At 37.9% G+C, this 24,195-nt stretch overlaps 1 protein-coding gene across 4 annotated transcripts in view; it reads right to left on the bottom strand.

The window, feature by feature from the left end:
• Positions 1-16,525: 16,525 nt before the first annotated feature.
• The window catches only part of PRKG1 (protein kinase cGMP-dependent 1), a 1,107,715-nt gene continuing 1,100,045 nt past the window's right edge, over positions 16,526-24,195 (bottom strand). For all 4 annotated transcript variants that reach the window (XM_074374026.1, XM_045507363.2, XM_074374027.1 and 1 more), the window contains 4 exons: positions 24,029-24,151; positions 23,891-23,953; positions 22,638-22,704; positions 16,526-20,992 (listed from right to left, as the gene is read on the bottom strand). In XM_074374026.1, the coding sequence (XP_074230127.1) occupies positions 20,894-20,992; positions 22,638-22,704; positions 23,891-23,953; positions 24,029-24,151 (352 nt within the window). In that variant the 3' untranslated portion in view covers positions 16,526-20,893. The remainder of the gene's footprint in view (positions 20,993-22,637; positions 22,705-23,890; positions 23,954-24,028; positions 24,152-24,195) is intronic.

Below are 24,195 nucleotides of genomic sequence, written 5' to 3'. Positions count from 1 at the left end.
CACCCGCCACTTCTGATAAACACAAATTTGATCTTTTTCCATGAGTTTGTTTGTTTTAGAAGTATAATTGACCCATAAAACAATGTTAGTTCCTGTTACACAACATGGTGATTTGATATTTCTGTACATTTCAAAGTGATCACCACAATGTCTAGTTACCACCTGTTACCGTATAAAGATATTATATAATTATGGACTATATCCCCACTCTGTACATTTCATACTCATAACTCATTTATTTTGCAATTGGAAGTTTGGACCTCTTAATCTCCCTCAACTATTTCTCTCTTCCCTCCATCCCCTTTCCATATGGCAAGCACCTGTTTATTCTCTGTATCTATGAATCTGTTTCTGTAATTTTGTTCATTTGCTTTGTTTTTTAGATTCCATGTATGAGTGAAATCATACAGTATTTGTCTTTGTCTGTCTGACTTATTTCACTTAGCATAATACCCTCTAGGTTTATCCATATTGTCGCAATGACAGTTTTACTCTTTTTAATGGTTGAGTAATATTCCATTATGCATGTATGTGTGTATGTATATGTATGTGTGTGTATATATATAGACACACACACACACACACACTGATACACATACACCCCACACATCTTTATCCATTCACCTACTGGTAGGTACTTAGGTTGGCTATTGTAAACAATGCTGCGATGAACATAGGGGTACACATATCTTTTTCAATTAGTTTTTCCATTTTCTTTTGATAAATGCCCAGGAGTGGAATTGCTGGATTGGATGGTAGTTCTATTTTTAATATTTTGAGGAATCTCCATACTGGTTTCCATAGTAGCTGCACCAGTTTACTTTCCAGCCAATGGTGCAGGAGGGTTCTCTTTCCTCCACATCCTCACCAACATTTATTATTTGTTGTATCTTTGATGATAGCCATTCTGACAGGTGTGCTAGTGCTTCACCAGTGACATACTTGCTTCCAAAAAGAAATCATTGGATTATCATTGTGATTTTGATTTGCATTTCCCTGATTATCAGCAGCGTTGAGTATCTGTTCTTGTGCCTGTTGGTCATCTATATATCTTCTTTGGAAAAATGTTCAATGCAGATCCTCTGCCCATTTTTAATTGGGTTGTTTGTTTTTTGGATATTGAGTTGTATGAGTTCTTTGTATATTTTGGATATTAACCCCTTATCAGATATATCATTTGCAAATATCTTCTCCCATTCAATAGGTGGCCTTTTCATTTTGTTGATAGTTTCTACCACCTTGCAAAACCATTTCAGTTTGATGTGGCACCATTTATTTTTGCTTTTGTTTCCCTTGCCTGAGGAGACAGATTCCCCAAAATATTACAAAGACTGATGTTGAAGAGTGTACTGTGTATATTTTCTTCCAGAAGTTTTATGGTTTCATGTCTCACATTTAAGTCTTTAATCCATTTTAAATTTATTTTTGTGCATGGTGTGAGAAAGTAGTCCAATTTGATTCTTTTGCGTGTAGTTGTCCAGTTTTCCCAACACTGTTTATTAAAGAGACTGTCTTTTTCCCTATTGGATATTCTTGCCTCCTTTACTGTAGATTAATTGACCATGTAAGTGTGGGTTTATTTCTGGACTCTATGCTGTTCCATTGATCTGTGTGTTTGTTTTTGTTCAAGAACCATACAGTTTTGATTACTGTAGCCTTGAAGTATAGTTTGACATCAGGGAGTGTGATACCTCCAACTTTGTTCTTTTTTTCTCTAGATTGTTTTGAGTATTTGGGGTCTTTTGTGTTTCCATATAAATTTTAGAATTATTCTAGTACTCTGAGAAACATCATTGGTATTTAATAGGAATTCCATTCAATCTGTATATTGCCACGGGTAGTATGATTGTTTTAAAAATATTAATTCTTCCAATCCATGAGCACCATACATCTTTTCATCTGTTTATGTCAGCTTCAGTTTCTTTCATCAGTGACTTACAGTTTTCTGAGTACAGGTCTGTTACCTTAGATTTATTTCTAGATATTTTATTCTTTTTGATGTAATTGTGAATGGAATTATTTTCCTAATTTCTCTTTCTGCTAGTTCATTGGTAGTGTATAGAAATGCAAAGGGTTTCTGTTCTGGTCTTTATTATATCTTTCCTACTACTAATATTGAGTTTCATTTGTTCTTTTTTCTTTTTTTTGGTTCCTTTAGGTATAAGGTTAAATTGTTTATTAGAGATTTTTCTTATTTCCTGATGTAGGCTTATATTGTTACAAACTTCCCTCTTAGAACTGCTTTTGCTATGTCCAATAGATTCTGAATTGTAATGTTTTCATTTTCATTTGTCTCCAGAAATTTTAAATTTATTTGTGATTTCTTCAGTGACCCTTTGGTTGTTTAGTAGCATATTGTCTAGCCTCTACGTGTTTTTGTGTTTTTTGCAGTTTTTTTTTTCCTTGGGGATTTCTAGTCTCATACCACTGGGGTTAGAAAAGGTGATTAATATTATTTCAGTCTTCTTAAGTTTCTTGAGACTTGTTTAAGGACATAGCATATAATCAATCCTGGATATTTGTTCCATGTGCACTTGAAACCAAGATGTATTTTGCTATTTTGGGATGAAATGGTCTATATATATCTATTAAGTCCATATGATCTAATATGTTATCTAAAGCCATGGTTCCTTATTGATTTTCTATCTGATCTGTCCATTGATGTAAACGAGGTGTTAAAGTTCCCTACTGGTATTGTGTTACTGTCAATTTCTCCTTTATGTCTGTTAATATTTGCATTTTAATGTATTTAGATGTTCCTATGTTGAGTGTATGTATTTACAATTATTGTATCTTGTTTTTGGATTGATCATTATGTAATACCCTTCTTTGTCTCTTGTTATAGTCTTTATTTTTAAAAAATTTTTGAGAGTTTCTTTGAGCAAAACTTGATTCAAATTGGGTAATGCTAAACCAGAAATGATTACGAACACTCCATCCACAGGAGCTGGGAGGAAAGACTTCTAGAAATAAGACATGGAATCAGAGCAAGAAATTGATTGGCTATAGCTTTAGCAGTTGCGTTATTTGGGAAAGCTTAGTTAGCTGTTTGTTTTGTTTGGTTTTGTGTATATATATTTTTATTGGCATATAGTCAGTTTACAATGTTGTATCAATTTCTGGTGTACAGCATAATGTTTCAATCATATATGAACATACATTTATTTGTTTTCATATTCTTTTTCACCATAGGTTACTACAAGATACTGGATGTAGTTCCCTGTGCTATATAGAATGAACTTGTTGTTTATCTATTTTATATATAGTAGTTAGTATCTGCAAATCTTGAACTCCCAATTTATCCGTTCCCACCCCCTTCCCACCCTGGTAAACATACGTTTGTTTTCTATGTCTATGAGTCTGTTTCTGTTTTGTAAATAAGTTTGTTTCTTTTGTTTAGGTTCCACATATAAGTGATATCATATGGTATTTTTCTTTTCTCTTTCTGGCTTACTTCACTTAGAACAACAATCTCCATGTCCATCAATGTTGCTGTAAATGGCATTATTTTCTTTTTTATGGCTGAGTAGTATTCCATTGTATAAGTATACCACAACTTCTTTATCCAGTCATCTGTCAATAGACATTTTGGTTGCTTCCATGTCTTGGCTATTGTAAATAGTGCTGCTATGAACATTGGGGTACATGTTATCTTTTTGAATTAAGGAATTTATAATATCCCTCTGGATATATGCCCAGGAGAGGGACTGCTGGATCATATAGTAAGTCTATTTTAAGTCTTTTGAGTAATCTCCATACTGTTTTCCATAATGGCTATACCAAACTACATTCCCACCAGCAGTGTTGGAGGTTTCCCTTTTCTCCTTCTCCAGCATTTATCATTTGTGAACTTTTGAATGATGGCCATTCTTACTGGTCTGAGGTGATAACATCATTATAATTTTGATTTGCATTTCTGTGATAATTAGTGATATTGAGCATTTTTTCATGTGCCTATTGGCCATTTGTATGTCTTCATTGGATAATTGCTTGTTCAGGTCCTCTGCCCATTTTTGGATTGAGTTGTTTGGGGTTTTTTTGTTATTAAGTTGAATGAGCTGTTTATATATTCTGGAAATGAAGCCTTTATCAGTTGCATCATTTGTTTTGCTTATTCAGTAGGTGGTCATTTTGTTTTGCTTATGGTTTCCTTTCCTGTGCAAAAGCTTATAATTTTAGTTAGGTCCCATTTGTTTATTTTTGCTTTTATTTCTATTGCCTGGGTAGACTGCCCTAGGAGAACATTGCTTAGATTTATGTCAGAGAATGTTTTGCCTATGCTTTCTTTGTAGTCTTTAAAGTCTGTTGTGTCTGATATAAGTATTGTTACCCTGGCTTTCTTTTCATTTTTGTTTGCATGGAATATCTTTTTCCATTCCCTCCCTTTCACTCTGTATGTGTCTTTAGATTTGAAGTGAGTCTCTCATAGAAGCATATAGATAGGTCTTGGTTTTGTATCCATTCAGCTTTTCTGTTTTTTTAATTGAAGCATTTAGTCCATTTGCATTTAATGTAATTATTAATAGGTATATAGTTATTGCCATTTTTAAAATTGTTTTCTGGTTGTTTCTATAATTCTTTTTTTGTTCCTAATTTTGCTCTTTTGCCTTGTGATTTGATGACTATCTTTAGCATTATGTTTGGATTTCTTTCTCTTTTTTGTGTATCTATTATAGATTCTTGTTTTGTGGTTACCATAAGTTTTATATGTCCATTTCACTTAGTTGTTCTTCTGGGATTTTCTCTTATTCTTTCACTTGGAACATATTTCTCTGTCTTCTCACTTTGCTTAATTTGCTTTTTATTTCTGTATTTGGTAGATTGGTTATATTTCCCAATCTTAGGGAAGCAGTCTTTTGTAGCAGACATTCTAGGCATACCACTAGCTCACTCCCTTCTGGACAACAGTGCTATAACTCTAGGGGCTCCCCACGTGTGGCTGTGGAGGGCTGATTACTGTGGGTGGTCTGGTGGGTGTGACTGGCCCCCCGATCCACACGGGCCCTGCCTGTGCGAAGGCTGCTGGCTGCTGGTGGTGGGGCCAGGTCTCAAGGCAGCTGGCTGTGAACATCCGGGGGTCCTGGAGCTAATGCTGGCCCACTGGTGGGCAGAGCTGGGTCCTAGGGTAGCTGGTTGTGGGACTCAAGGTCCTAGATCTAGTGTTGGTCTGCTGATGATTGGGGCTGTTTCCTGACACAGCTGGGTGTAGGGTCCAGGGTGTCTGAAAGCAGATGTTATCCTCCTGGTGAGTGGAGCTGGATCCAGGGATGGGTGACTGAGGGTCCCAAGATGTTTCAGAGCTGGTATCAGCCTGCTGGTGGGCACGGCCAGAACCCAGGGGATTCTGGGGCTGGTGCTGGCCTGCTGGTGGGGGAGGCTGGGTCCTAAGGCTAGTGCTGGACCACTGATGGGTGGAATTGAGTCTTGGAGTATCTGGCTATGGTACTTGGGGATCCCAAAGCTGATAGTGGCCTGCAGATGGCTGGGGCAGGGGCCCAGGAGGTCCTAGGGGTACTGTTGGCCATTGGTGAGCAGAGCCAGGTCCTGGGATCTTTGGCTTCAGGTCCCTGTGGTCCCTGGAGTCAGTTTCTTTCCACTGGTAGGTGGGTCTGGGTCCCTATAGCTGGCTTCAGGGCCAGAGGGTCCCAGAGCTAGTGCCAGCACACTGGTGGGTGGGTCTGGGTTGTAAGCCTTCTGGTAGGAGAGGCTTGGTTCCAGGGTGCCTAGGAGCCCATGGACTTCTTTGGCAGCTGAATTGCTGGTAGGTGGTGGTGTGCCCCATCTGGCTAGCTTCTTGGTCTGAGGCATCCCAGGACTGCTGCCAGCAGGGAGGCGGACAGGGCCAGATCCTGGCCCTAACAAGCTAGAGGGAGGAGTCCAAAATGGGACTCGCCAGCATCTGTGCCCTTGTGGTAGTGTGAACTCCCTAGAATGGCTGCCACCAGTATCTGTGTCCCCAGGGTGAGCTCCAGTTGGCTCTTGTTTCTCCAGGAGGCTCTCTAAGATTAGCAAGTGGGTCTGACCCAGGTTCCTTTCAAATTGCTGCTTCTACCCTGGGTTTCAGAACATGTGAGATTTTGTGTGCGCCTTTTAAGAGTAAAGCCTCTATTTCGTGCAGCCCTCTGGCTCTCCTAAGTGTAAGCTCCATTGGCCTTCAAAGTCGGATATTCTGGGGGCACATCTTCCTGGTCGGTGCAGCACCCCTGGGCTGGTGAGCCTGATGTGGGTCTGGGACCCTTCACTCCTTGGGGAGAACCTCTGCAATTTAAACAATCCTTTGGTTTGTAGGTCACTCACCTGGGGGTATGGGTCTCAACTGCCATGTCTCCGTCCCTCTCAACCATCTCCTTGTGGATTCTTTGTATCTTTAGTCATGGAAGATCTTTTCCGCCTGTCTTCAGGTCTTTCTCTTCGATAGTTACTCTGTCAATAGCTGTAATTTTGGTGTGCCCATGGAGGAGGTGAGCTCAGGCTCTTCCTACTCCACCATCTTGGACACCTCTTGAAGTGTATTATTTTTCAGTCAGACAGGAACCACCTTTTTGTAATACAAATAAACAACTCTTAAATTATCTTTGGGTATCCCTAATCTTTCCATATGTCAAACTTTTTGAAGCGAAGTATGTCCAAATCTGTCCCACACTATCTGTGATCACCTTCTCTCCAAAGAGTCCTCTGTTACCCAATAAGTGTATTACTTTTCTAGCTGTCTCCCGGTAGTCTCAAGATGACACAGTCTCCATCAGGTCTCCCAGGCAAACAGACAAACAAACAAACAAGTTCTTAGACTTTCAGATTCCTTCTCCAGTCAGAGTGTTTTCTCTATCTCTAGACTTTGGACCAGTGTATAAGAACCAAGAGAGCACTAGTAAGTCCAAGGGAGTTTCCTAGTGGTGGTTGTGCCTGTGCTGAGGTCACAACAGCTTGAGTTGGTCCCTGAAAGGTGGGAAGATAGAAGGGAGTATGAAGTTCTGTGTAGGACTGGAAGTAGTTGCAAAAGCCTGGAAGCCAAGCAGGTGGTTGGGAGCCTGGGGAACTAACTTCATTAAGGGGTGTGATTGTATCCTTAGGGCATCTGGGAGACACTAAAAGGAACTAGGGATGCCAAGGTAAGATTGGCATTTTTTAAAAAGATGAATTGGATCTCAATAAGGAGAAAAGATTGGAGGGGAATAAGGGCTAGAGAAATGGAGACTTTTAAAAAATATATATTAAATTGAAGTTATTTTTACACACTAATTAATTTTATACATGAGGAAAAGGTGTAAAGTAGTTATACCCCCTTGAACTCAGATACAGAGAACAAGAAACTGTATGAAGTCCTAACTATTGGTATATCATATATTTGTATTTTGTTATATGTTTCAACTCTTGTAAATAAATTTAATTAAGTTACTTTACTTTAAATATTTACTTAAAGTGAATTTAATTTAGGTAAAATATGCAAGCGTACAATGTGGTGAGTGTTCACAAAGTAAGCACAACTGTGTCCCTAGTCAGATAAAGAGACTGAATGACCAATACCCCAGGTGCCCCCCCCCCCCAGTCACTACTTCTCCCCAGACTTAACCATTACCTTAACTTTGATCCCTATGGATCTTTAAAATTAATTTTTCTCCTAAGAAATGAGCAACCCCATACCTAGAAACTTGCACAGGAAAAGAACCTCAAATTTAATCTAGTTCAGTGGGGTTTTTTTTCCAACCATTAAAAATTAACAGAATAATTTCTTCAAAGTTAAATATCACATACATCCCCAGCACATGAAACAAATAGCAGAACTTCTCTGATTTAATCTGAGTTAGAAATCTGGAGCCTGTGGAACCTACTCACTGCACATTTCCTTTCTTTAGCACGTATTCAATGAATACTTGAACACCATGGGTTTGAACTTCATGGGCCCATTTATATGCAGTTTTTTTTCCACTACATACATACTCCAGTGCTACAGCCTGCAGCTGGTTGAATCCGAGAATGCAGAATCACAGATACGGAGGCCTGGCTATAAAGTTATATGCTAATTTTCTACTGCATGAAGGATTGTGCTCCTAACCCCGGTGGTGCTCGAGGGTCAACTGTTTTTCTCTACATATTCCATCTTGATGGACTCTGAGACATCACTTCCATATGCGGGGGCTCTATTAAAAAAACTCAACTTGGCAGTCACTGGTCCATTGTACATTGAACAGGGTTTGGCAGACTTTTCTGGAAAGGGCTAGACAGTAAATATTTTAGGCTTTCACTGCCATGTGACCTCTTTCTCAGTACCCAGCTCATGTGCTGCTGTGGTGTGAAAGCAGCTGCAGTCAATAGGTATTGGCTTTGTTCCAATAAAACTTTATTTACAAAAACAGGCTGGGGAGCTGAATTTGGTCCCTGGGCTGTAGTTTGCCAGCCGCTGCTTTTGAAAAATAAGGAAAGGATGGTTCAGAAAAGTAAAGAAACTTAGAATTGCAGAATTTTATCACTAAAGGCACTTTAATAATCCTCCTAGGGGTAAGGAAACCAAGACCCCAGTAATTCACACTACTTTCTAAAGTAATTTATGGCACATATAACCTGGCAAAGAGTTCAACGTATGATATCATGAATTGAGTTAAGATAGTATTTTGTTCCTATTCTAATTTGTATTTATCATTAAAACACTCAGCCTTTCATCTCTTCTGAAAATTCTTGAAGAATCATGCTCTCCCTAGGAATTGTAATTTCCCCAATCCCATGACTAGCAATTTCTATAGGGGATCTTTGCTTTTCATGTCACTAACCCTGGTGCATCTAAATTTGACTCTACACAAGTGGCCCAAGTAACATGTTGCATCAATTTCATTTTTTTATTTTTATTTTTTATTGAAGTACAGTCAATTACAATGTGTAAACCTCTGGTTTAAAGCAGTGTCCCAGTCATGCATATACATACATATATTCTTTTTCATTAAAGATTATTACAAGATATTGAACATAGTTCTCTGTGCTATAGAGAAGCATTCTATTCTTTCCTATCCTCTTTCCCTGGTAACTGTAAGATTGTTTACTAAGTCTGTGAGTCTGTTTCTGTTTTGTAGATGAGTTCATACTGTCCTTTTTTTTTTTTTTTTTTAGATTCCACATATGAGTGATAGCATGTGACATTTTTCTTTCTCTTTTTGGCTTACTTCCCTAAGGATGATGATCTCTATATCCATCCATGCTGCTGCAAATGGCATTATTCTTTTTTATGGCTGAGTAGTATTCCATTGTACAAATATACCACAATTCCATGTCTTGGCTATTGTATATAATGCTGCTGTGAACATTAAGGTGCAGGTATCTTTTTGAATTAGAGTTCCCTCTGGATATATATACCCAGAAGTGGGATTGCTGGATCTATTTTTAGTTTTTTGAGGAATTCCATATAGTTTTCCATCATGGCTGCACCTAACTACATTCCCACCAGCAGTGTAGGAGGGTTCCCTTTTCTCTAAGCCTCTCCAGCATTTATCATTCATGGACTTTTGAATGATGGCCATTCTGACTGGTGGGAGGTGATACCTCATTACAGTTTTGATTTGCATTTCTCTGATGATTAGTGATATTGAGCATTTTTTTCATGTGCCTATTGTCCATTCGTATCTCTTCATTGAAGAACTGCTTGTTTAGGTCCTCTGCCCATTTTTGGATTGGGTGGGTTTTTGGTAAGTTGTATGAGCTGTTTATATATTCTGGAAATTCAGCCTTTCTCAGTTGCATCATCTGCAAATATTTTCTCCCATTGAGTTTTTGTTTTGCGTATGGTTTCCTTTACTGTGCAAAAGCTTATGAGTTTAATTAGGTCCCATTTGTTTATTTTTTCTCTTATTTCCATTGCCTGGGTAGACTGCCCTAGGAGAGCATTGCTAAGATTTATGTCAGAGAATGTTTTTCCTATGTTTTCTTCTAGGAGGTTTATCGTGCCTTGTCTTATATTTAATTCTTTAAGCCATTTTGAGTTTATTTTTGTGTAGGGGGTGAAGGAATGTTCTAACTTCATTGATTTGCATGCTGCTATCCAATTTTCCCAGTACCACTTGCTGAAGAGACTCTTTTCTCCATTGTACATTCTTGCCTCCTTTATCAAAGATTAATTTACCACAGGTCTGTGGATTTATTTCTGGGCTGTCTGTTCTGCTCCATTGATCCATGCGTCTGTTTTTATGCCAATACCAGGCTGTTTTGATTACTGTCACTCTGTAGTACTGTCTGAAGTCTGGGAGGGTTATTCCTCCAGCTTCATTCTTTGTCTTTAATATTGCTTTGGCAATTCTGGGTCTTTTGTGATTCCATGTAAATCTTAGAATCATTTGTTCCAGTTCTATGAAAAAAAGTCCTGGGTAATTTGATAGGGATTGCCATAAATCTGTAGATTGCCTTGGGCAGTATGGCCATTTTAACAATATTGATACTTCCAATCCAAGAGCATGAAATATATCTCCATTTCTTTAAGTCATCTTTAATTTCCTTAATCAATGTTTTGTAGTTCTCCATGTATAAGTCTTTCACCTCCTTGATTTATTCCTAAGTATTTTATTGTTTTGTATCTGATTTTAAAAGATCGCTTCTTTACTTTCTTTCCCTGCTAATTCATTGTTAGTGTAAAGAAATGTAACTGACTTTTGTATGTTAAGTTAATCTTGTATCCCAGTACCTTGCCAAATTCTTTGATCAGCTGTAGTAGTTTTTGTGTTGAGTCTTTAGGGTTTTCTATATATAATATCATATCATCTGCATATTGTGACAATTTTACCTCTTCTCTTTCAATTTGGATCCCTTTTATTTCTTTTTCTTGACTGATGGCTATGGCTAGGCTTTCCAAGGGTATGTCAGATAGAAGTGGTGAGAGTGGGCTCCTTACCTTGTTCCAGATTTTAGTGGAAGGCTTTCAGTTTTTCACTATTGAGAATTATGCTGGCTGTGGGTTTCTGATAAATAGCTTTTATTATGAGATATATTCCCTCTGTACCCACTTTGGTAAGAGTTCTTATCATAAATGGGTGTGGAATTTTATCAAATGCTTTTTCTGCATCTATTGAGATGATCATGTGGTTTTTGTCCTTTGTGGTGTATCACATTGATTGATTTGTGTACATTGAACCATTCGTGTGTCCCTGGAATGAACCCACCTTGATCATGGTGTATTATCTTTTTTATGTGCTGATGGATTCTGTTAGCTAATATTTTGTTGAGGATTTTTGCATCTGTGTTCATCAGTGACATTGGCCTGTAATTTTCCTTTTTGTTTGTGTCTTTGCCTGGTTTTGGTATCAGGGTGATGTTGGCTTCATAGAATGTGATTGGGAGTACTTCCTCCTTTTCAATTTTTTGGAAAAGTTTGAGAAGGTCTGGTATGTGTTCCTCTTTCTGTTTGGTAGAATTCCCCAGTGAAGCCATCTGGTCCTAGACTTCTGTTTGCAGGGACGTTTTTCAGTGCTAATTCTGTTTCATTTCTAGTGATTGGACTGTTCAAGTTTTCTATTTCTTCTTGGTGGACTGTATGTTTCCAGAAACGTCCATTTCTTCTAGGTTGTCCAATTTTTTTTCCATATAGTTGTTCATAGTATTATCTTATGGTTTTTTATAATTCTGTGGTATCTGTTGTAATCCCTCCATTTTCCTTTCTTATTTTGTTTGTGTTCTCTCTTGATGAGCCTGGCCAAAGGTTCGTCAATTTCATTTACTCTTTGAAAAAATCAGCTCTTGGTTTGATTTATTTTTTTTAATTTTTTAATCATTATTTTATTTATTATCTCCATCCTTCTGCTGATTTTAGGTTTTATTTGCTCTTCTTTTTCTAATTATTTTAGGTGATAGGTTAGTTTGGTTTTCTTTTTTGAGATTGTTCTTTTTTGAGAAAGGCCTGTATTGCTATGGACTTTTCTCTTAGGACTGCTTTTGTTGCATCCCATAGAGTTGTGTGGTTGTGTTTTCTTTGTCATTTGTCTCAAAGTATTTTTTTAATTTCTTCTATTTCTTCATTGACCCATTGGTTTTTTAGTAGTATGTCGTTTGATCTCCATGCTGTCATTTTTTTCCTCCTTTGTTTTTCTGTGGTTGATTTCTAATTTCATGGCATTGTGGTCAGAAAAGATGCTTAAGATAATGTCTATCTTCTGAAATTTGTTGAGGCTTCTTTTGTGCCCGAGAACGTGATCTATCCAAGAGCATGTTCCATGTGAACTTGAAAAGAATGTATTTTCTGTTTTGGGGGGATATAATGTCCTAAAAATATCAGCCAAGTCCAACTGTTCTATTGTGTCATTTAGTTTCTTAATTGCCTTATTGATTTTCTGTCTGGAAGATCTGTCCAGTGATATTAATGGAGTGTTAAAAAGACTCCTACTATGATTGTATTCCCATCAATGTCTCCTTTTATGTCTATTAGTATTTGCTTTATTTAGGTGCTCCTTTACTGGGTGCATATATGTTAACAAGTGTAATATCCTCATCTTGTACTGCTCCTTTAATCGTTATATAGTGTCCATCTTTACTTTTCTTTATGATCTTGTTTTAAAGTCTATTTTTTCTGAAATCAGTATTGGTACTCCTGCTTTGTTGTTGTTTCCATTTTTGTTCTGTGGTTGTCACAGCCCTGACAGGGGCTGGGTCTGTTCCCCTTTTGTTGGAATGGAGGCTTCCAAACTTATTTCTGAGCTGTGGTGCATAGTAGGCGGGGTTGGAGCACTTTAAGTACTCTTTGTTGACTCTGCCTTGTCCCCACTTTAGCTAAGGGAATGTCAGTGTACTGTTGTGGTGTGCCTAAAGGTTCTCTATCCTCAGAGTTACCAGTGCAGTCCTGCCAACTTCTGGTTCGCACACCTGGATCATGGCACACTATTGGGTCAGTGCCGTCCCCAGAACCAGACGACGCTCCTGCACTCACCCTGCTATGCGAACTCGGCTCAGTCATTCCAGAGGCCTGCAGGTCATGCCACTGGGTCAGTGAGCCTTCCCAGCCCTTTGTCCACACACGGTAGGCAGTCTCGATGAAAACGACGCACCAACCCTCGCCCCTGCTGTGTGCCAGAGCTCTTGTCCTTGCTCCTTTGTCTCAGAGGTGTGGGTCCACAAAGGCACCTGCAGAGCAACATGATTCCCTCTGCCTGGGGCTGTAAACAAATCTCAGTCGTGCCATGTGAAGTTGCGTAGCCCTTGGGTAAGGATTCAGTTTTCAACCCGGGCTCCACCTGAAAGCTGCTCACCTGCGAAGATGGTGGCTGTGGCCGAGCCCCGCCTCTCTTCTTGGGAGAATGCGCAGGTGATGGTGCCGCGGATCAGTGGAGACAAAAGCTTAGGCCCAGCCACGTTGCACTCCTCCCCTCAACGCACACCAGCAGTGTTGCTTGCTTACTTTCTTTTTCTTTTTTTTTTTATGGGGGACCCAGGCTATTCTGTTCTGTATACACTGAGCCACGGCCCCTGAGGTTGCCTCTGTGCAGTCGGACCCAGTCCTCCACCCAGCTAGGGCAGCCTGTCCTGTCCCACCCCCACTGGCTTGTGCGTCTAGGCCTGGGGGTCACAGGGACCCTTTGTGCCCTTTTTACTTAGTTCTGTCAGCCAAGAGCTACTCTGCACAGATCTGAGCCTCAGAGGCTCCCCCTCCATCCCGCTGACCTCTCCATTGGAGAGGGGGAGACCCCGCCTACAAGTGCTAGTTCTCCTTTGCTGCTCCCTCCCCTCAGGACAGGTCCTGCACTAATTCCCTTTTTCTTACTTTTTTTTCCCCTCCTACCAGATTTGTGAGGAATGTTGTCTTTTGAAAAAGGCGATGTTCTGTCAAAGTTCAGCAGGTGTTCTGAGTGAATGGGTGGGTCCATGGACATCTCTGTATTCGTGGGAGAGGGTGAGCTAGCTGAGTGCCCTTCTACTCCGCCATCTTAGCCGCTCCCTCCAATTTTGGCAGTCTGGGTTCTAAACACGTTTCCTTCCGTTAGCCTGTTAAAATGTATCATTGTTATGTCCCATTTAAGCTATTTTCTGACAAAGGACTGGGAATTGGAGTGAATTCATCAAGTTTCTTTACTGAAGTTTTTCTGCCCTTCATTCAGAGTCTAATGACTTACTCTGTTATTTTCTATCTGAGAGTGGATTATTCACATTGCCAAGTCTAAAGCAGGCCTTGGCTGTCTCCTGTGTCTACTAGTTGTATCCGTCAGAACAGGCAAGGTTATGCTGTTAAAATATAAAATAGGTAAAGCCAGAAGCTCAGGGGTTCCACACAATCTGTTCCACCGTAAGGCCTTCGCGGGTTGGTAGGAGCTCTGCGCCTCTTCATTGCTGTCCTCTCTGCTTCTGAACCTGATGGAACAGCCACTGCTGAAGAATTGTAGAGGGAAGGGAGTATGTGTTGAAGCAATAATTGGCTTTTAATGTTCCTTCTTGAAGTGACAGGCTCCTTTTTCAATGCTAAAGCCAGTCAAAGGCTAAACCTGCCTTCTGTGGGGCAGGGAGTTCCTCAGGGAGGGAAACCAGGGATTGGTGAACTATAGTCAAAATCCAGCTGGGCCAGAAGCTCAAGTCTCTATTGCTGTTTCTCCCTAGAGGACTAAGGGCCATCATACAAATTATACTCCTAGTATCCTGCCCCGATATACCAGATACCAGAAGTACATCTTTTGGGCTATGTAAGTCAAGATAGGGATGTGTTTCTTAGAAATGGTTTATTATCAATATACTATTTGAATATGAAAAATAGAAGGGACGTTTATATAGGTAGAATATAAATATCATTTAACATTTTTGAGGATATTTAATAGGCTTTGGATGTTGATGCTTTCCCATTGGCCTTCTTTTCCTGTGTCTCTCCCATGAATGTATATAAATGTTTCTATCAAAATAAACTAAGGTGCTTGTTAAAAATGCAGATTACTGGGCTGTACCTCAAAATAACTGTGAATGATGCTGGAACTCTATTTTTTTTATCACATTTCCCACAGACAATTTATAACATTGACATTTGGAAAACATTGGCCTAGATGCCTTGGTTTTTGCCTTTTTCCCTTTTCTTCTTTTTTTTCTTTTTTGCATGAGGTTGAGATTTAACTTGTTTGGCTTTGCTAATGGGCATATGGGTGGATTTGTCGTTTGCTTCATAGACTTAACTTGGGTGAGAAACACAACGGCCAGAGGTGAACATTACTAGTTTGTCAATTTGTAGGCCTTATGGTTATAAAGGAGAAATATAGACTACAGAGGGAACTTGTAAATAGGACTCTCAGAAAAGAACATTAGCATTGTGGCTGTCCTGTATTATGAGCATGACACATTTAGGGCTATAACTAAGAATCTGAGGGTACGTTTGCAAGCATAACTCATGAGCAACTTGGATTGTCACACTACTAACCTACTCATATCAAATTTATTATTGATTCCCATTGCCATAGTCAAGTGTTCATGATTTACTTCAATTGCAGTTAACATGCACAAGATGTGACAGTGGCGTGGATACAATATCCTCACCACCGTGCCCCTCACCCAGTAATGACCATAAGGATTCATCTGCATGTCCCTCCAAAAACTGTGATTAATACAAAAAACAAACTAACAAACAAACAAAAACCTTCTAGGATAAAAGAAATCCGTTCTTAAATCAAGGGTATGAAAATCACAGAACTTAGAAGATGAATACTAAAAACTTATGGTTCAGTTCTATTTGTGGGAAAGGATGAATACTAAAGACTTATGGTTCCATTCTATTTGTAGGAAAAGCGAAATTATTGGATGTGCCATAGCGACGTAATTTTTAAAGTTGTTTTATTGGCTCTGTCTGAGAACGTTAACTGAACTGAATTTCTAGTTTTCATTAGAAAGGGGTTTCAATTCACCGTCACTGGCAATGGGATGTGTCAGCAAGACCAAGGTAGTCAGACTGAGGAGACCTTTATGATGCAACCAGTTTTAATCTGTGCACCATTCACTGCAGTGAGGGGCAGAGGGACGGAGCAGGAACGTGTTCACCAGGAGTTGGGAGAGTTGAGTTTCTCGCAGTCACATTGTTCTCTAAATCTGTGTCTTTTATGCATATGATGTTTAACAGAGGAGGTATCAGGTGAACAAACCTTAGACAAAGATAATGAAGTGGCTTTTGATATTAAATAATTCCCTCCTAGCATGTAGTAATATACAGGAGTTCTCCCTTTGATAGTTTGCCTAATTCAGAGTTTGACCAGGGTACAGGAGCCCCAAAAGGAGTGTGATAGTTGTGGTGATGGTGGTGGGATGGTAGTTGTGTATAGTTGTGTATAGAAAACTGCTAATTTTCACATTTGTGTGGCTGTTCACACTGGATGACCTAATGTTATCCTTGTTGACTTCTTCAAGCCAATTTGTTAGATGAGTTTTATATTAGATTATAACAATTATTTTATGATGGATACTTGGGTTATAAATATTTTCTACATTCTTACAGTGGCATTCAACAGTAGCATTACATGATATGTCAATTCTAGTATGATATATCAATGCTTCTTCCACTATCTATCCTTGGAATCTTGTCTGAAATCAAACATCAACTAAATTCAAAAGTAATTATTTTTTTTATTTCAACTCTATAAAGTATACAACAGGCACTCAGCAATTACAGCTGCAGGAAAAATACAGAGCAAATCAAAGCAGGTTAAGTTTATGAAAAAGTTTTTAATCTACATCAAAAGAGTGCAAGTGGTCAATGACCATTTGATGACAGTTGTTGCATTCTGACTAACAAAGGACTCTCCCATGTAGAACAAATTGTAAGAGGACAATCAAATAACCATAGCTGTAAGAATACAAAAGAACTGACCAGTTGTAAAAACATCATACATTGAAATAAATTTGATGGATGTTGCTTAAAGAAATGTCCCTTTACTCGGAAAGTCCAAACCTCTGAGTCACTGTCAAGGTCCCAGAGCTCTGTCTGTTGATGCAGGGGCAGATAAAGAGGAGGGCTAACAACACACTTTCAATGTTCATCTTTCTAAGTCTGTTGAAAACTTGCCTCACAAGTGATTTGCATATACAAGAACTCAGAGAAGCATCCTGTTTTGTTGAGTGGTGCACCAAGGTCCCTTTTTGTCATTGGTTTCATAACGAGGTGTGGTTAGCAGTCATTTTCCAATTTTTCTTTTCAGTTGGGCCGTTGTTAAATAGTCTAAAAAATGAGATATTTTAGAACTTGACTGCACTGATTTTTTTTAAAACTGAACCTGCACAACTAAGCAAAACAGGAATACCTGTATACAGACTGATAGGATGTCATATATTAATTTGACCTGCACATACATTTATACATTTCACAGAAATGACGCTGTATCTCATGAACAGATACACAGCTCTGGTACATTTAACAGAAATAAGAGAACAACTTCATCATTTCTGTAATTCATCAATATTATATAATAAAGTCTTATAAATTGTTAGCAGAAAGAACTGTAAAACGCAGCAAGCTAAGAAAGGACAACATTTTGAGGTGTGTTTGTCTTTGTCATGCAGCATAACACCAAATTTGTTTTTTAATAGGATGCCATGAATTTAAGGCACTTGCAACAATGCCAGATAGCCAGGTCATGTTCTAAACTATGGGACAGATGAGTAACAGTACAGTTGACATAATTTTCAATAATACTGACAATTATGACATTAATTCAAGTCTACTTGGACCTAAAAACATTATTCAGTACAAATTAAATGAAATAATAATGCTGTGAATCACTAAAAAAAAGAAGTTATATGTACCACAAAATATCACACAAAAATATCTATTTACATAAATATTTGTCTCTGGTCCTACTGTGTGAAAGAAAACATTGTTATGGGTAATGCACAGATCACTTCTACTGTATGAAATCAGTTCTAATATCCTTTTTTTTTCAGTATGGTAGCTGATTTTTTTAAGTTCACCATCAATTCAGTCATTTAGAAATGAAACAAGAAAAATCCAACAGTTGAATATTTATATTATACATGTGTGATTCACATGCATATCCCATAATTTTAAGTAAAATTTTTTACTTGAATATAATCAAAATAAATCTTTAAAATGCCACATGGATCTGATTCCTATGTGAATAACAAAGAAGGTACAAACATAAAAATCATTCATAGCAAATTTCCAGAAATGATTTTCTCTAATACAGTCAATCTAGCTCAAATATTGTGGTGTTCCTTTTCTTGGCAATTTTCAGTTTTCCTGTGAGTCAAGACACACAGAAAGCCCTTATTTCCCATACTTGAAGTATTGACAAGAAAGTCAGTTAACAAATCAAAACAAGTTGGCACTATTCTAACGTATCCGAAATAGAGGGGAGCATGAAAAAGTCAGAAATAAAGTGAGACGTGCTTTATGAAACTGACCATGAATTTTAGCCCTAGTGTCTTCAGTGAGACAAATGTAAATCCTTAAAAGTCAATGCTGAAAAGTAGATGAATGTTTTCCGTTAGCAATTCTTGAAAACTGCAGTTCACCTTTACTGTTTGGTGATTGCTTTAGACAGCCTAATGCAGTGCCACAGGTGAAATGAACAAAGATGCAGTCACGAGTCGGAGAAACGACCTGCAGTCATGTTATACCGAAAGCCGCTACATTCCTCCTCCATAGGACGTGTGCCTCTCGGTGGTTGTCTTAGCCTTGAACCATAGTTACACAATCCATTGTAAGTGCTAATCTCTGGGGCTACTGAGATACTTGAAAAGTTGCAGGGGAAGATGCTCTTATGTGAAATGACTAGGTCGGTTTAAACATTCTAGCCAACCTTTAGCATGCCTAAACCACGGTCTCTCTTTAAAAATAATGTTGGAATATCTTTTTTAAAGCCTTATATTAAACTTCTGAATAGCATTGCCAGCTGGATTTTAGGTTGATAGTTTCATTTTATATTCTGTAGAAGAAAGTTGGTATCTTGGGGAATAGTTTGATTTTGAGAAATTCTTTTGTAAGGGAGGGAAAAAACTCCAATAATCCAAGATTAACAATAATACCTTAGGATCAAAGTTTTCGTTTTACTTTATTCTGATTGTATATAACATGCTCTTAGTATTTTAATTTTCCAAATGTCCCGTACTGTATTATATTTTCATATCAGATTCAAAAGTAGTCTTAGCATGAATATTCAAACAAATGTCATAATAGATGCCTTCTTGGATGTGGTATAATGACCTAGATGGACATACGTTTTGTAGAAATGTCTACATTTGATTGACTTTTTAAAACACTTTCTATGGGGAAAAAAAGCAAACCTCTATTTAATATACCAAATGCAAACACAGTTTCCAAATCAGGATGATAGCTCGTAAAAGTATGCATTTGTCTAAGAAGGTATAACGCCGTTTGTCTAGGAAAAGCTTCCAAATGGCTCTGTGACTGAAGATAGCCGGTAACAGTAAACTGGCCTGCCAATGAAGGACTCAATTTAAATCACTGATTCTTTTCCCCATGCAAAAAGGCAAATCAGTTTAATCTTTTCAAACCTAGTCTTTCTTAGGTAGTGTGATTATTTCCGAATTATAGTATTTGTTTTATTTATTTAGCTCCAATTTACTTTTTAAGCAATGAGATTTCTGTTTCCCTCTCTACTCATTTCCTGCTTTCAGCTAATGGACTCCTATTGCCCACTGACAAAAAGGTAGTAACAGCTGGCCAGGGTCTTGTCTTGTTCCCAGACCTCACATAAGTAAGGTTTCTCATCTGATGAATCTTTCCTTCTGTCTCTTTTTTGGTTCAGGCCTAAGACAAGAAGCTAGTTCGAATAGGTTTTTAATCACCTTTCTCCCTCAACCCTAGACGATGCTGTGTAAGTGAAATCTGACAGGAATTTGGTTTCATAAATTTAGTGAAAATGCTTCATTCTCTGGCTAAACATGTAATGATTAGATTTTGTGTTGTCTGTTCAGACACTGACATTTACAGATGAAAGATATACATAGCACCTATATAGTTTTTTTTTTTTTTTTTGGATGGATCTTAATCCCTCTCAACCCCACCCCGACCCCACCCCAAGGGTTTATTTTTATAAAAGGGAATATTTTAAGCCTCAGTTTGAGGGTATGTTAGGTAATAAATAAAAACCAATTGGCTGCTAGTCATTTATTTCCAGGACCATCTTTAAGCATACTATTTTTAAAAGTATGAAATGGTTTGTGAATTGCTTTTTTTCCACTCTGTCATGCCAATTTATCAAAAAGAACAGATATCATGCATGTTGATTTTTTCCAATCCTGTGTGAAAACGCGTATCTACCTGTTATGAGAGTTCTCAGCAGAGTCCATAGCAGTTGTGCTTTTATCACATCAATTTTTAAAATCTGTCAGAAGGAAATGTAACATTCAGTCTCGTCATCAGCATTGCTGGGAAATAAAATCATGAAACTTCTAGCACTGGTTTGACATGAACTGTGACCAACAGAGGTGTGGTCCTCTTGTGTGTGGTATATACACCGGCTTGCAGTAAATAGTTCCCACAACCCTCAACCTGAAGAAAGGGAAGAGCCCAGTTTCTGTACCATAGTAACCTATCGTACCCAATATATTATTTTTTGATCTTCTGGATAACTCTAGCAAGGTACAGACTTTTATCTTTTACTAAATTGAAGTGTTTCCTACAGTCTTTCAAATTATAATCAGAGCAAAGCAAGGTCATTGCAACAATAGAAAACATCTCTTTACTGGTGAAAGGCTTGGCTTCAGGACCACCATGTCAACTGCTGTTTTTAGGTTCAAACAGAAAACGTGTGAAGAGCACTACTGTCATCTAAGCAGTGAGTCCTAACGCCACTGTAGTTACTGGAGCAGCATCGATCAAAGGCATCATGGTGACCCCGAGCACTAATCTTCTCTCTTTCCTTCAGGTTTGCTGGCAGCTGTCTCAGAAAAAGCTGTCTTCAGCAAGGCAGAAGCAGGTAAGAGAAATACATTAGAAGTCTATGTCCCATCCTGAGTTGTCATCAGGTGGTGGTTCGTCATTGTCCTCAGGGAAGCTGTCAAAATTGCTTGTGTCTGTGGGTGATGCAACCTGCAAACGAGAGAACGGACAGTAAAAGTTTTCTGGCTTTTTTAGTAGAATTTCAAGGTAGGTTTTTTAAAAGGGTTATTTTTGGAATGTCTCCTATGCAGCAGGTTTTGTCCTTTGTTTTGGGGGTAAGTAACAGTGGTCAATGAAAATAGACATGGTTCATCCCTCATGGAGTTTTAGTCTAGGAAAGAATGAATTGTGTGATTAAAACAAATAATCATAAACATCTGTAGATAATTATAAACTTTGTTTAGTGCCACAAAGGAAAAATACAAGATGTCATGAGAGTAAGAGAGTAGTCATAGAAAGCCTCTTTTAAAAAGTACTGTATTACACCTAAGAAAGAGGTCAACTTGGCTGCTGTCTAAGAGAGGAGGGGAGTGGAATGAGAATAATTACATAAAATCCTCAAGATGACCTCTGCCTATTATTCCTATTTCTAAGTATAATAAAAAGCCATATATAAACTTAAGCAAAACTTGCGCTGGGCAAGTCCAATCTGCAGAGCATCAGTAAAAGCAGTGAAGAAACTTACTTTAGTTTCCCTTATAATAATAGAATAGGAAGTTTTAAATATTATAGAATATATCACATACATATCCCATTTTATATTACTCTTGCATAAAACGAGACCCCTGGTAAATAAGATAATTTAGGCTTAATATTCATCTCTTCAACTTTCTTACTTTGCTCTTGTTCTAAAAACAAAGCTTCATGAATACAATTAGCATCTGTAGTTTACTTTGTGAATAAGCATAAATATTAGCAGAAATAAATCTAAGAAGTGGGGAAAATGTTTCTGTATAAGAAGTTTGTCCCAGAAAATGGAAATATATAAATGAAAGACTTGTAGGACTGCAAAGCCCTCTCCTCCTTAATTAAGGCACATTTTATTAGATAAATGCAGTCAATTGAAATCTATTTAATATAGTGTAAACATTTAGTCCAGTCAGTGGACTAGCAGTTTAAGAAAACACCTGATGTGTTAAGAAAAGAGAGTTAAGAGAATCTTTTGAAGAACACTGTTGAGCTTAGGAGTGCTTCAACGTATTATGGGGGTAAGGGAGGAGGAGCTATGTGGGAGCATCAGGGAAACAATATTGGCCAGGAATTGATGGTTATTGAGATTGGCTGCTGTATTGTTGACCAAACCCTAAGAGAAGCTAGAGGGCAGGGAATGATTTGATGTGTCTATTTGGGTTGGACTCTTAGGGACACAGCATGACAGAGCATGGCAGAGAGTAAACTGGAATCACAAATGGAAGGTAACAAGAGCAGATTATCCTAACTCACCCAACCACACTCATGTACCCACTAACTTATATGTGCAGAAATTTAAAATAGTGTACATATTTTTGGTAATAATTCATGACTAAGTAAATAGAGTTGTTAATATATTCTTATTGTTGGGCTGAGACATATGAAGTTTTTATATTATGGGGAAAAAGATTCATTATAGTTTTCTATCAATAGTTGTACATAGTTAACACTGTTTTTAAGCTTGGATTTTAGACGTCATTATTTTAATCTGGTACATCCTATAGTTTCTTTAATTTGAACATAGGATAAAATCTTTTGAAATAGCAGATCTCTGACAAACACCTTCATGTGTGTCACACAATTACAAGTTGGAAAGTCTACTTACACTTGGTATTATAGGAGGTGTCAAGGTGCCTTTTCTTAAGCCTTCCCAGTTAAAGCCCTCAAACCATCTAAGGAAGGAAAAAAAGTAGATTGTTAAAGGCATTGTACCTCAGCTGAAGCTTTCTCATCACAACATATGATGCCCATGACGGATGGGAAACAGGCAAACATTTTCAATGAGAAAAAATGTTTTCTATTTAATGGGAGGTTTTAAAAATTACTTATGTGGAATGTGTATTTTAAAAAATCTAGTAGTCAAATATTAGAAAGCAACTCCTTTTTATTCTAGTAATGTTAATCATAATGTCTGTGTGACCTTGTCCCTACAGAATCATTGTAACTTAATAAATGCCATAATATGTGTGGCCCGGTGTCCTACAGGATGTTTTAAGAAGGCAGAATCAGGACATGAGGTGTCAGGACAGAAAATTATCCTTCCATCTTTGCCACTGATTCAGTGGGCAGCCCCTCATATCGTTGTCTTGGTCTCTACATATCCTATTTTCCTTTTTTGCTAGAATGAAGGTAATTTGTGTATGGCCTTTCTGTGAAAATGACCAAACATCACAAAGGGATTTTTAAAATTTGTTTTTAAAAGTTTTCACCATTCTCTAGTGCTTACACCAAATTCCTGGCAGGCCTTTTAGGTATTTATAGGTATTTTGGTAAATACATTCCTCTGCTGGGGGTTACAGAAACAGACTAACAAGGTAATACCAATTAGGTCTTAGTTTAGCTTTAGAACATCCAGTCAATATGGGTAAATTCTGCTACTGTTAAAAAAAAAAAAAAGAGAGATGTATTTTTTCCAACCATTTTCTAATTAGAGGATATGATGGGGGGAAAAAGTATAGTCTCTTAGTTTTAGTCTAGGAAATGAAGCATGATATGGTGGAAGGCTTTCATTTTTAATATTCTAGTAGAGAATAGAATCTTAGAATTAGGAATATATATTTCCTCTTCATGCTAGAGAGGAAAAATACCAGTTAATATGAATTGGGAGACATTGAATTTGGTGGATCTGTTGTTTAGAATGTCACAGGGTCAGATGGATCTAAATAAAGTCCCAGAGACAACTAGAAAGGTCTTAAATAACAAGGCTAACTATTCCACATGTCTCCTTGGATGTTCCCACAGACTAATTGCATCAGTTAGACAACCACTAACTTAAAAACATCAGCCTGGGAAAATTGTGCTTGTCTGAGAATGCTTTCTGAACTCTCAAACCTAAAGGTATAAGGAAAGGACACTTACTTGTGCTTTTGAATGTCTTTCACTCCATTTTTCAAATTCCCTAATCTTTCTGACGGATTATCCCTAAAAATAACATAACAGTTATTTAGGAATTGAATTGTTTTCTCCTTCCAAACCTAATGTAGTTGAAATGCTTACCTGCATAGTTTTTTAATTAAATTAGCAGCATTTTTGGCAATCTTCTTTGGAAATTCTATCATGTCAATCCCCCTCAATATGATGTTATAGGTTTTCATAGGATCTGGGCCTGAGAAAGGTGGGCTGCAAGAGTGAGAGACATGAAAAGAGACAGTGCTTTTATTTTT

This window comes from Camelus bactrianus, chromosome 11 (assembly GCF_048773025.1).
Source record: "Camelus bactrianus isolate YW-2024 breed Bactrian camel chromosome 11, ASM4877302v1, whole genome shotgun sequence".
In the NCBI taxonomy this organism is placed as follows: domain Eukaryota; kingdom Metazoa; phylum Chordata; class Mammalia; order Artiodactyla; family Camelidae; genus Camelus; species Camelus bactrianus.
Note: the sequence above shows the minus strand (reverse complement) of the source record. Positions and strands in the feature narration are given on the sequence as shown.